Source organism: Martes martes (genome assembly GCF_963455335.1).
Source record: "Martes martes genome assembly, chromosome: 1".
NCBI lineage: Eukaryota > Metazoa > Chordata > Mammalia > Carnivora > Mustelidae > Martes > Martes martes.
The window spans coordinates 198,337,849-198,350,674 of NC_137888.1; the positions used below are offsets into that span (position 1 = coordinate 198,337,849).

Consider the following 12,826-nt stretch of genomic DNA (forward strand, 5'->3'; position numbering starts at 1 on the left):
CTATGCTGTCCTCTGCTCGGATGTCCTACTTCCTGATCCTTTTCTCGTCCTCAAAGCCCTCCCCATCCTAGTGCTAAATTTTCCATCTTCTCGGAGCAGGAGGCAAGGAAGTGACGCGGTTCTCCAGCTGTGCTCAGTGTATGGCATTTCGGTTTGCTAAAGTCAGCTAGCTGGCTGTTCTTCTAAATCTCTCATATTAGGCCTTTGGAGTTCCCAACAGAATAAGTTAATGTTGTGAATGTGTTTTGTAAGCTGCAAAACACCATACAAATAGATATTCTACTATCTCAGAGTATGAAATAAGACAACCCCTTTTAATCATGCTCTCATTTATCTTAACTCTGGGGGAAAAAAGCAGAAAAAGAAAAAGCCGGAGCAAACTCTCCTTTCAGGGAAGTTGAGGGTAAAAATCTTAAACAAGTGTCTCTTTCACTCCTACCAGACTGGGAGCTCCTTGAGGGCACAGCCCTTCCTTTGCTCCTTACATCTCACCCAGGGATAGGCATCTAGTAGGTGTTCAGCAGAGGGTTTCCTGAATGCATGGATAAAATTTCACTTTAAAATCCTATTGGGGCGCCTGGGTGGCTCAGTTAAGCCTCTGCGTTTGGCATAGGTCATGGTCTCAGGGTCCTGGGATTGAGCCCCACATCGGGCTCTCTGCTCAGCAGGAAGCCTGCTTCCCCCTCTCTCTTTGCCTGCCTCTCTGCCTAATTGTGATCTCTCTTTCTCTCTCTCTCTCTCTCTGTCAAATAAATAAATAAAATCTTTAAAAAAAAATAAAATAAAGGGGCACCTGGGTGGCTCAGTGGGTTAAGCCTCTGCCTTCAGCTCAGGTCATGATCTCAGGGTCCTGGGATCGAGCCTCGCATGGGGCTCTCTGCTCAGCAGGGAGCCTGCTTCCTCCTCTCTCTCTGCCTGTCTCTCTGTCTACTTGTGATCTCTGTCTGTCAAATAAATAAATTAAAAAATAATAATAATAAAATAAAATAAAATCCTCCAATTGTGGGGCACCTGGGTGGCTCAGTCACTAAATGCCTGCCTTCGGCTCCAGTCATGATCCCAGGATCCTGGGATTGAGCCCCACACCGGGCTACCTACTAGGTGGGAGGCCTGCTTCTCCCTCTCCCACTCCCCTAGCTTGTGTTCCCTTTCTCACTGTGTCTTTCTCTGTCAAATAAATAAAATCTTAAATAAATAAATAAATAAATAAATAAAATCCTTCTATTGCTAAGTAGAGCTTAATTGTAGAAATCCCTTACAACCACTCCTGTATACAAAAAGGGCAAGCGACCCTTATTACCTACCTGCATCCACAAATACATGGAATGTATAGGTGTGACTCTCAGGAAATTTCCTTACCCCCTTTTCCTCCAAAGCACCCAAATGCCTTACTGATTCTTCTAGCATCCTGGGAATGGACAGCTCCCTCCCCGAGGCAATGGCACTAGAGAGCCACTCTGGGTCTGGGGCAGTCCCAGACTGGATGATCCTTCCATGAGCTGCTGTTAAGGCCTTTTGATCTCCTCAGTGGTTGGGGCCAAGTCCCAGAAGCTAACACTTTTACTTCCGCTCAGGGAAAATCTTCATCTTGGGCCCTAATAGCAACCCCACCCACTTCAGGGGCAGCCAGGCCAACCCAAAAGGTTCTGGATTTATCCCAGGGTGAGCTAGAGTTCCTTAGAGGCTCCCAATACACCTCCATGTGACATCCTGTTAGAAAGAAGCGGGGGTGAGGCGCCTGGGTGGCTCAGTCATTAGGTATTTGCCTTCAGCTCAGGTCATGGTCCCAGGGTCTTGGGATCGAGCCCCACATCAGGTTCCCTGTTCTGCGGGGGAGGCCTGCTTCTCCCACTCCCACTCCCCCTGCTTGTGTTCCTCCTCTCGCTGTCTCTCTCTGTCAAATAAATAAAAATATTTTCTTTAATCTTAAAAAAATAAAAAAAGAAAGAAGTGGGTGTACCATGTAAGTGGTCTCTTCTAGAACAAGGCTCTCTTAAGAAGCCTAGATACCCATAAGAGCAAAGAACAGATGGAGAGATCAGAGCAGTGCTGTGACCAGCCTGGGACTGAAGGTACAGCACAGATGAGTCAGGTTCCATCCCATAGGCACAGCTGACCGGAACCTAATGTATAAGAGACGTGAGCTGCGGGAATGCCAGGGGGCAACAGACACCCACCAGAGCCCCATCTGCAGGAAGGAACCGCAGAGACTGGGATACAGAATTCCATCTCCCCTCCCCCAGGTCCCAGAGGCCATGGTCCCAACTCACTCCCCGGCTATGACTAGCTTCCACCACCATGCTGGGGAATGGAGAAGGAGGGGACCCTCGAGGCAGGAAAGGAGTTTGAGTGAGTCTTACCAATGCAGCACCAATGCCAGCAGGACATGGCCCTGGCACCAACTGAGAGGCCCAGGAAGGAGACCCCATGTGGCTAGATTGTCTACCAAGTCCCAGCTCACCAGAAGGGCCTCAAGTCCTAAAGCAACACTTGGCCCTTGCTATAGGCAGGCAGGTCTCAGCCACCGTGTCACCATTGTAAACAATGAGTCCCCAGGTAGGAAGGATGAGGAAGACCCAGGCAGACGGGGCCCACAAGAGCGGCCTGGCCAGATAGGGGGAGAAAGGAACAAGTGTGTGTAAAAACACAGAGTGTCCACGGTGAAGCAGACATCCAGTGAGAGTGGCTAGAACTGTCGTGACATCTTTGCCAACCTACCTCCCCAGTCAATCCCAACTCTTGCCCATGGGCCACAATCTCCAGAAACAGATTTCCCCTCAAGGAGCCCACAGGGTCTGTCTCTCCCCACTTTTATCACTAACACAAAGAAAGGGCAGGACCTCTGAGGAGAGAGTGGATTTATTGAAGCCCCAAACCTATCTCCTAGCACCTTCTACTCACATAAACAGGGAGGGTTCCCCAAAGCTGGGTGAAAAGGCATGACCCAAGGTCTCTGAAAGCTTTGCCCTCTTAAACCCAGAACCAAACCTACTCAGAGGAAGAACCTTAGAAAAAAAGAATAGAAAAGTGTCCCACTGCATCATTATTTGGCTTCCAAACTAGTCCAAAGTCTGGCTTTACTTTCAGTGAACTCCTAGCCCCTTCATGGCCAAAGCCCTTGAGAAACTCTTTTAAAAAGCTAGAATTTTTAAAAAGATTATTTATTTATTTATTTGAGAGAGACAGAGAGATCACAAGTAAGCAGAGGCGCAGGCAGAGGGGGAGGGGGAAGTAGGCTCCCCGCTGAGCAGGGAACCCGATGCGGGGCTCAATCCCAGGACCCTGAGACCATGACCCGAGACAAAGGCAGAGGCTTTAACCCACTGAGCCACCAGAACGCCCCAAAACCTAGAATTTCTTGACCAAAAGAACGAAATTAGAATCTGAATGGCTTCTAGATACAAGTTCCAGCTTAAAGGAAAAATACAGGAAAGAGGAACATCTTAAATGACACCACAGAGACACAAACAGCATAATCCAGAATGTGAGAAACAGGACAAATGACACAGTCCTCCAATCATATATTGCAAGGTGGAAAAAAAGGGGATGGAACCTAGAGATTTAAAGAAACTCAAGAAATATACCCAACAAATGCAATGTGTGGGCCCTGTTTAGATCACAATTCAAACAAATCGACTGTAAAAATAAATTCATAAGATAAACAGAAAACCGGAACCCTGGCTGGTATTTGCTGAAATGAAGAAGGGATTGTTATCAGGATGTCTACCTGCTTGGCCAGTAGAGCATGCAACTTTTGGTCTTAGGGTTGGGAGTTCAAGCCCCATGTTGGGCATAGAGATTACTTTTTAAAAATTTAAAATTAAAAAAAAGAAGAAGAAGGATTTGTTAACCTGTTTGGGTGTGATCGTGGTGCTGTGGTAATGTTCATACAAAGTCCTTATGCCTTAGAAATACACACTGAAATATGGATGATGAAATGTGGGGATGTCTGCAAGTGCTTCCATGGGAGAGGGCAGGCGAGGAAGACAGACAGACTTGTTCAGCGATGAGTTGGTGATAACTGGCTGGGCAATGGGAACATGGGACTTCATTGGCTTATTCTTTCAAGTTCTATGTAGATATGAAATTTTTCATAATAAAAAGTTAAAAAAAAAGGAGGAGGAGGAGGAGAACTTTCTTCCCCACCATCATCATAACTTTTTTTTTTTTTTGATTAGCAGCAATTTATCTTACCAATGCTCGAAAAAGCTCTATTTTCAAAGCTGCCCCTTTCTCCCTGGCAAAAGATGAGAAATGGCTGCCCTTTCAGGTGAAATTTTGACATCAGCACCATTCAGATGTTAGGTCACTTTAGTACAATCCCTGCGTCACACCCTCCATGAGAATCCAGCTCCTGGCGCCCAACAGGATCTCTGAATGATAAAAGGCTGTTATTTCTAAACCTGGCAATTATATCCTTTCATTTCATCCTTACACATGAGGCCCAGATTTTTCTAGAGCCTAACTGTTAGCTGATACAGTATAACAAGTCTGGCTAATCCCAAACCAGATATACTATACCTGCCAAACCCATTTATTATTTTTTTAGTTTATTTATTTGACAGAACGAGAGAGAGAGAGAGAGACAGTGAGAGAGGGAACACAAGCAGGGGCAGTGGGAGAAGGAGAAGCAGGCCTCCCGCTGAGCAGGGAGCCCACTGTGGGGCTCGATCCCAGGACCCTGGGATTATGACCTGAGCAGAAGGCAGACACTTAAAGACTGAGCCACCCAGGTGCCCCAAATCCATTTACTTTTAGTTTTGTTTTCTTATTGGGATAGAATTAAGACAAACCCACGTTGAGAAAGGAACTCAGACGATAGCTTGCAGAGCAGCCTCAACCCACCTTCCAGAACACAACCAGGCTGTGTGTGCCCGCTGCCGTTGGCTAAAGATGTCTCCATGGCAGAGGAGCTGGAAGCGAGTTAGAGGCAACCTCGAGGTGATCAGGAATTCTGATGGGTAATGAGGGAAAGGCACCTCCCCTGGTCTGCCCCAGCTCTCCTCTTGGCCTGCACTTGGCCCCATTCTCTGCTTGCTGCCCCTGCCTATGTAGACCACATTCCTCATGCTCTTTCTCCCTCTCCACCTCTCATATCCCTACCATATTTCCAGCATGCCTTGGGTTTCTCCTTTGGAACCCTGGCTCTGCCTCTCCACTCTTCTCACTTGACAACCGTTCCATAAGCACTGTCTAGCTGGCATGTCTCAGTCTGAGCTGCTCAGACACAGAGCTGCCCAGCCAAATTCCATGATTTAGCTCTTTGAGGGCTGTCTCACCAAGCAGACTGTGAGGTACCAGAGGACAGGGGAGCACTGTCCACCCTTCCAGACCCTCCACAGAGCCCAGCACAGTGCTTGCTCTTGATACTGGTCAAAACACCTTGGCTAATTGACTGAAGACCAATTTGCAAATGTCAGAACCTGCTAAGTCCACAGGGCTGGTCTAGATTAGACAGGTTGTCACTGGCTTATGTGGCTTCCTTGTGCAATTTTTTAAAAAGGTGCTTTCTGGGCTACTGATAAAGTGTCGTCTTGAGCTGGTGATGTGTCATAGGTATGTATATAGGTTAAATCCCATCAACTCGAATACGCCACTGTACATCAGGCATAAAAATAAGTGAATGAGTGAATGAATGAGTGAAAGGTCCCCTTTCCTCTAGGAGGATGCAGCCCACACCAGGGCATACAGCTTGGACAGTAGAGCCATCTCTGATATGGCACTTCTTGAGAAAGGCACAACTTATAGAATAGTACATGCTACCCTGAGACCAGAAGCAGAGAGCCCTGCGTTGAGGGACTCTCCGATGCCCCAAGTGCCATATCATCCAAACGGGGTAAGAGGCAGCACCATGGGTGTGGTGGTGCCGCTGCTTACAGGATTCAAGTCAGGCTCTTCAGTCATACATGGAGGAACCGCCCCCTCACAGAACCAAGTGAGCTCATATGAGGATGAAAAGACGAATTCTGTGGTACCAAGGGGTAAGATGGCAACAGGAGAGAGCCAGGAATCGATTCCCCGGGAACCTCAGTTCCACTCCCCTCTGGGGTTAGTAAAATGATATCGCCCTTACCTGACCCTCCACCTACCCCAGTGAGGCTTCCAACTGCCTCCAAGCTCGCAAGCCTGTTTGAAACTACACCGATGCTCTTTCCTGAATGCCCAGAAGCACATGCCATGGGCCTTTTTCTCCATCAATGGGCCAATCTGTTCAGTAGTCTCTCTGAGCAGAACATGCTAAACTTGGCATCAGGTACCTGAGATGCTCTGGTGAGAAGCAGAAGCCATTCTAATGCTGAAGGAGAGATACACCATGGAGGTGCTGCTCCTGTGAGGGTCTCTCAAGCTGAATATCAACTGAAGCAGTAAATCCCACCTCCTGAGGGCCCCTCGTCCTGAGCTTGACAGCCACAGGACCTTAGCACCACAGGCCCATGGGTGAGCCTTGCTCACAGCAAGGAGCAATTTATGGGACTACTTACTCCAACAGGAACCCCATGGCTCCTCAACCCACAGTAGTTCATGGGTCTGCCCTGTGGCAGAATGCATAGATGGGGGAGAAATGAAACCCTGCAAAGGAATATGAGTAGTAGACACCGGTCTCCTTCTTGCCCCTCTGAGCTGCCCAAATCTTTCCAGATTTTCATATGCTTGGCTGTGTGACATCAGATAAACTATAAGCAGAACAGCCTGTTTGGTTACCAGAAGATAAATGTCAAATTCCCCATATAGAGAACTACCAATAACAGGGTGTTTTTCCATGCAGCTGTAGACGCTTTCCCTTGGAGAGAAAGCTCTAAAGCCTGGGTGAGGCTCCTTCAAGCTAAAACTCAAACAGCAGCTCAACACGCAGCAAAATAGACAGTATTTGCAGTGCTAAGAACCGTATGATAACCAACTGCATTATTGTAATAGCTAATGTAAAATGGGCAGAGTCTCCCTTTCGAGGGGGTGCTCACAGGCTGGCCTGTCTGCGTCCGGTTTCAGGCTCTTAAGAGCCTTTGATTACTGTTACTTGTCTAAGAAATGACTTCTGAGAAAATAAACACATGAGAGGCACAGTTGGACAGCTGAAGAATCAAAAATCATGCTCCCGCACAATTTCTGTGTGGGAACACACAAGAGCTAAGACAACATGATCAGCAGACTCACATGGAACCAGAAGTGCCCCCTCCCCCCACCTCCCCGCCTGGGGTTTTGCTACTCCCTAGGCCCATTTGGTGTAAAGATAATGCCTTCCATTTTATCCTGTTGTCTCTTGGTAGCTTTCCTGAGTTTTCAGTCTACTAATCTATCATATATTGGCATTCCCTCCCACTGCATTCACAACCACTTCAGTGTTTTTGTCGGACCTCAGTTGGCATACATTTTAAGCAAGCTGGTTTCACAGTATTTGATCAGATATGTTCTGTTAAGAGCATCCTATGTGGGTTTCAGTTTTTCTCTGGTTTGAGGTGGTCATTTAAATCATTAGGCAATGGGAACATATCTGGTGATAGATGCTTCAATAGCATTTGGCCTCATCCCGGAGTGTTTCACTAAACCTTGATGAAAGCACATGACCCTGTTCATATTTTGAGCCTAAATAAGTACTTTTTGGTACCCAGGGGCATTTTCCCTTTCTCCAAAGATGATTATAGTCACTAAATGCCTGAGGAAAGCGCATGACCAAGTTCATGGTTCAACTATTTCCATATCGCTCTGTTCCTCGCAGTGACACTTATCTTCCCTGACAGCCACTCCCATTGTGCTCTTTCCTTGGCCCAACACAATGGACACATGCAGACACCAGCAGACAGGGAGGACGTTTTCCATCCCACTGCTCCCCAGTGCGGAGGGACTAGGCTGAGGTTACATAAGCCCCTCCTGAGCCCAGCGTTGGGGGTTTAGCAAATTTGGGGTTCGTGACGGAGTCACGGTCTGCAGGCCCTGACTGACCCTGCCGCTCACTCACCATCCTGCCTTACCGAGGCAGGCAGACTTGAAAGAGGGCCGCTCCGAGACCACCCGGCTCCCGCCAATCGGGCCGGGTTCAAAGTGTGGCCAGACGTCTGACCTCGCTGTCCAGACTACGTCGCGGGGTCGCGGGCCCCGGCCTCAGGCTGCAGCTCCCCCCCCACACCCCAGGTGCCGCGGCGCGCGCTTACCTGCCGGGACCGGGACCAGGGCCAGGGCCCGGGCCGGGGCCGGGGCCGGGGCCGGGGCCGGGACCTGGGCCGGGTGGTCCCGCTGTCGCCCTCGCCGCGCCTGCAGCGGGGAGCTGTCCGCCGCCGGCAGGTGCTGAAGGCGGCTTCCCTGCGCCGGGGCCCGGGCCAGGGCCGGTGCCTCCGGGCGGCAGTGGCCCGTCGCCAGCGCCGCCCTCCAGGCTGGCCTCGTTGCCCATGGCTGGCGGGCGGGCGGGGTCGGGGTCGTGCTGGGCCCGGGCCGGCGGCTCCCGGGCTGCTGCTCACACGCTCGGCGCCGCCGCCGCCGCCATCTCCCAGCTCGGCTCGCGCCGCCGCTTGCTGCTGCGCATGCGCATGCGCGACACGCGCGCGCCTTCTCTGCACACGCCCCCCCCCCCCCTCCCGGCGCGCGCGCGCGATTCAGCCAGACAGTGAAGACCGCTGTCCACAAGCCGGTGGCGGGGTCGCTGGGAAACAGCCGCCGGCGCCGACGCATGCGCCCTTCGAGGACGACGCCGCTAGCTTGTGCTACCTGGAGTCTAGCGGGAGTTGGCGGTAGCGTCCCACTGAACAAGGATGGGGCGCGCCGGCCACAACAAAGGACCCTGGGGGCGTCGCGCCGTGCCCTGCCCTGGCGTCAGTGGCGCTTCCTGTCCCGGGAAACTTCGGGAGTAGGGCCTGTCGTTGGGGAAGCCTCGGTGCCCCAGTCAGCACGTTTCATGGGGACAGGCCTCAGAGAGGGACTACCAGGGTGGCCTCAAAGAATATTTAGGAGTTGGAAAAGCAAGTGAACGAGGCTGTTCAAAGGTGCAAGGTCATAGAGGGCCAGAGACAGAGGATTCTCGGTGATAGGGCCAGTTTGTGAGGGTCTCGAAGGCCAGCTGGGGAGTGGAGAGTTTATCCAGATGGCCATGGGAACCATCTGGGATTCAAGCTGAGAGCCTGGTCCCACGGGACAGGAGTCTCAGGAAGTGTCTCTGGGAAAGGTGGAGGGTGTGTCAGGGCTGGCCTAAAGCCAGATGGAAGGCTGCCTCTGTAGGCCCTGAGACAGTGACCTTGAGGATGGGAAAGAGGAGTTGATATTTCTCAGAGCCCTGAGCTGTGGCTCCCGGAGACTGTCTAGATGAGAGGCTGCAGGCTGCCTCTGCATTAACCTGAGAGCTCACCAAATTTCTGTTACCTCACCTTTACAGACTTCAGTGTTTGCACACTACTCAGGATGCTCTGCCTCATGACTTCTTGTACCAACCTGTGCTTTCCTGAGGGCAAATATTTCCTAGAAGATAATAGACTATATTCTAATCTATTCCTGGCTTCATAAATCGTGGCTGCGTAGAAGAACTTGAGTAGGGATGCCTGGGGGGGCTCAGTTAAGCATCTGCCTTCCGCTCAGGTCATGATCCCGGGGTCCTGGGATCGAGCCCTGTGTCAGGCTTCCTGCCTGCTGCTCCCCCTGCCTGTATGTTTGCTCTCTCTTGCTCTTTCTGACACTTTTTTTAAAAAGAAGAAGAACTTGAGTAAACTTGGACCCCTTTACAAACCCATTTAATTCTCCTGATGGTGAGGAATATATCACATGGGATGTCAGCAGTTCTAACCTCACCTGGAATAACCACAAAACACTGATAGTTGGGCAGATGGACAGACCTTGGCTGGACCTTCCCTATGCACTTTCTGCTCTTCCCAAGCTCTTGTGAAGGAGCTTCCATAGAGCCTAGACTCCCTGACTGCCTGGAACAATGACAGTCTCTCTGCCTGTATTACCATGACCCTCACTGTGTTTCCTCCTGGTTGGATTCCTCTTTATGAGTGTCTGATGACTATGTGTACATATCTAGGCTCCACAACAATCTACATCTCAGCTCTGCCACTTCCCAGGTGGGACTCCAGCCATTAACTTAGGCTTGTCAAGCCTCCATTTCCTAGCCTGCAAAGTTATGATAATGTTAGCCTCTCTAAGAGGAGTTGTGAGGGTGGAGTGGCTGATGTAGTTAAAACACAAAGTCAAGGGCGCCTGGGTGGCTCAGTGGGTTAAGCTGCTGCCTTCAGCTCAGGTCATGGTCTCAGGGTCCTGGGATCAAGTCCCACATCGGGCTTTCTGCTTGGCGGGGAGCCTGCTTCCCTTTCTCTCTCTCTGCCTGCCTCTCTGCCTACCTATGATCTCTCTCTGTTGGATAAATAAATTAAATAAAAAAAAAAAATCACAAAGTCAAGGGCACCTGGGTGGCTCAGATGGTTAAGTGTGTAAGCATCTGGGGCGCCTGGGTGGCTCAGTGGGTTAAAGCCTCCGCCTTCGGCTCAGGTCATGATCCCAGGGTCCTGGGATCGAGCCCCGCATCGGGCTCTCTGCTCAGCGGGGAGCCTGCTTCCTCCTCCCTCTCTCTTCCTGCCTCTCTGCCTACTTGTGATCTCTGTCTGTCAAATAAATAAATAAAATCTTTAAAAAAAAAAAAAAAGTGTGTAAGCATCTGCCTTGGGCTCAGGTCATGATTCCAGGGTCCTGGGATCGAGTCCTGCATCAGGCTCCCTGCTCACTGGGGAGCCTGCCCCCCCCCAATAAATAAATAAATAAAATCTTTTTAAAAAACAACAACAACACAAAGTCAAGTGACTGGTATACATATGACCAGCTTCATTATTAGTTGTCTCGCTGGTGGGTGGTCTGGTATTTGAGGATTTTGTGCGACACCCTTTCTCCTGGGGAAGAACATGAACACAAGCACTGGGGGCAGGCAAATGACCCAACCTTGGCTCAACCCAGGCTCTTCAGGCTTCACAGACACCAGTCAGTGTGGTTTGGGCTACTTGGAAGCAGTGGAAAGAAGGATGTTTGTTTTCTATTTTTGTAGAAGCCGAAGGAGCTATGCCTTTCCACAGATTTAAATCAACATGCCCCTGGTTCCAATGGGGGTAATTAGCCCTACCCAGCGGGCCTGGGGAGTTGCCCTCCTCAGAGTGGATTCCTGGCTGTTAGCAGACCTCCAGGATCTCTGCTGCCTTAGTGACAAATGACACAGTACAGTGGACCCAGGAGGACCTGGAAGTGCTGGTTAGTGGTGCCCCTACCTTCCTTTCAAACTCTCAGTTCCACTTCTCTGAAAAGCATACCCAGAAACATGCCTGTTCTATCCACATCCACACCTGGCATCCAGCCCAGGGACTCCTGCTGGCTGTGGGATGTTGCTGGCCTCTAATTGTCTGGATCTCTGATTTAGTCTCCCATTTTTATTCAGTTCGGGGTTGTTTCCTTCCCCTTGACCTCGAGCAGGGACTCTTCAACAGCAGGACTTTGTCTGACTGGTCTTATCCCCTAGGCTGACCTTCAGTGGGGAATCAGGGGCTAATGGTTGGGCTGGGTTCTCTATATGACCCTGAGCATTTCCTTCATCTGCACTTTCAAAGGGTTCACCAGCCATCAAGCTTAAAAGCACCCCAGAGGGATCTTTGGCTATAGCGGTTGCATCACTGCACTTGGGTTGTTGACTTAAGTAACTGGGAGGGTGCTAAGATTGGGTCCAGAATTTCTTTTCTTTTTTTAAAGATTTTATTTATTTATTTGACAGAGAGAGACACATACAAACAGGGAGAGAAAGAACACAAGCAGGGGGAGTGAGAGAGGGAGTAGCAGACTTCCTCCCGAGCAGGGAGCCCCATGCGGGGCTTGAACCCATGACCCTGGGATCATGACCTGAGCCTCAGACAGATGCTTAACCGACTAAGCCACCCAGGCGCCCCAGGTCCAGACTTTCTCCTGGCGGAGGAGTTGTAGACGAGCTGTCTGTGCTGACCCAGGAGAATTCACGAGGCTTAATTTCATGATAGTGAGCAAACAAATCTCTCAGTTCGCGCAAACCAGGTGTGTGGTATGTCTGATACCATTCCTTCTGGATCCAGCAGCTGTCCAGCCAGGAAGAGGATGGACCTGGAGACCCTGCAGGAATTTCCCAGCCCTCTATACCTTACTCGCCGAAGGTATCTTCTTCCCACTTCAGTGTGAGATGTGACACCTGGCAGTCATTTTGGAGGACGCCCGGATGGGAAGACTATCAGTCTATGTGCCAAAACAAATGGATACATGCCCACTTTCTTCTTCAGTCTGTGCTCTCAAACACTTGTGAAAGACTAGGGGGAAAATGGAAGAAGAAAAAAAAAAAATCCATCCAGGTAGGAAAAAAGCCCTGTTAGAGCCAGCCCGCTACTGGGATTTATGGAAACACTTCATCACTGGAAGGCAAATCTTGGGAGAATGAAGAGGTGCCAGGCCCCAGCAGCTGCAGCCGGATGCCAACTGGGCCACAGACAAGGCAACATGCAGATGAGCCCCAGGAAGGCGAGGAGTGGCAGAGTGCGGGCTGTGGAGCTTTCCTGCTTCCCCACACCTTCCAGCTCCCCCTGGGAGCTCCTTTAGTTGACAGGCTCCACAGAGAGGCTCAGGATCCGAAGAGGAAGACGCTGACGGGGGTGAGAAGAACTGAGAGCTTTGTAGGCAAGAAGAGGAGGTAGAGAGTATGAAGGTGGAAGAGAATGAGGAAGGATGACTGGGGACAGTTCTGGACCATGTGAGGCAATGGGCTTTGGACGGTTCCAGAGAGGCTGGGAGAGCCGGCTCCTCACTCTTCTTTCTGTTGTGCTGCTGCTGTTGCTGCTGAAGCCTGTCTCAC

The 12,826-nt window shown here is 50.5% G+C and overlaps 1 protein-coding gene across 1 annotated transcript in view; it reads right to left on the reverse strand.

Annotated features, from left to right (window-relative positions):
- Positions 1-8,520, reverse strand: part of BSN (bassoon presynaptic cytomatrix protein) — a gene marked incomplete at its 3' end in the record, with an annotated part of 88,127 nt that extends 79,607 nt beyond the window's left edge. Inside the window, exon 1 of the mRNA XM_080810713.1 lies at positions 8,148-8,520. Coding sequence (XP_080666839.1) covers positions 8,148-8,383 — 236 coding nt within the window. The 5' untranslated portion in view covers positions 8,384-8,520. The remainder of the gene's footprint in view (positions 1-8,147) is intronic.
- Positions 8,521-12,826: the final 4,306 nt, after the last annotated feature.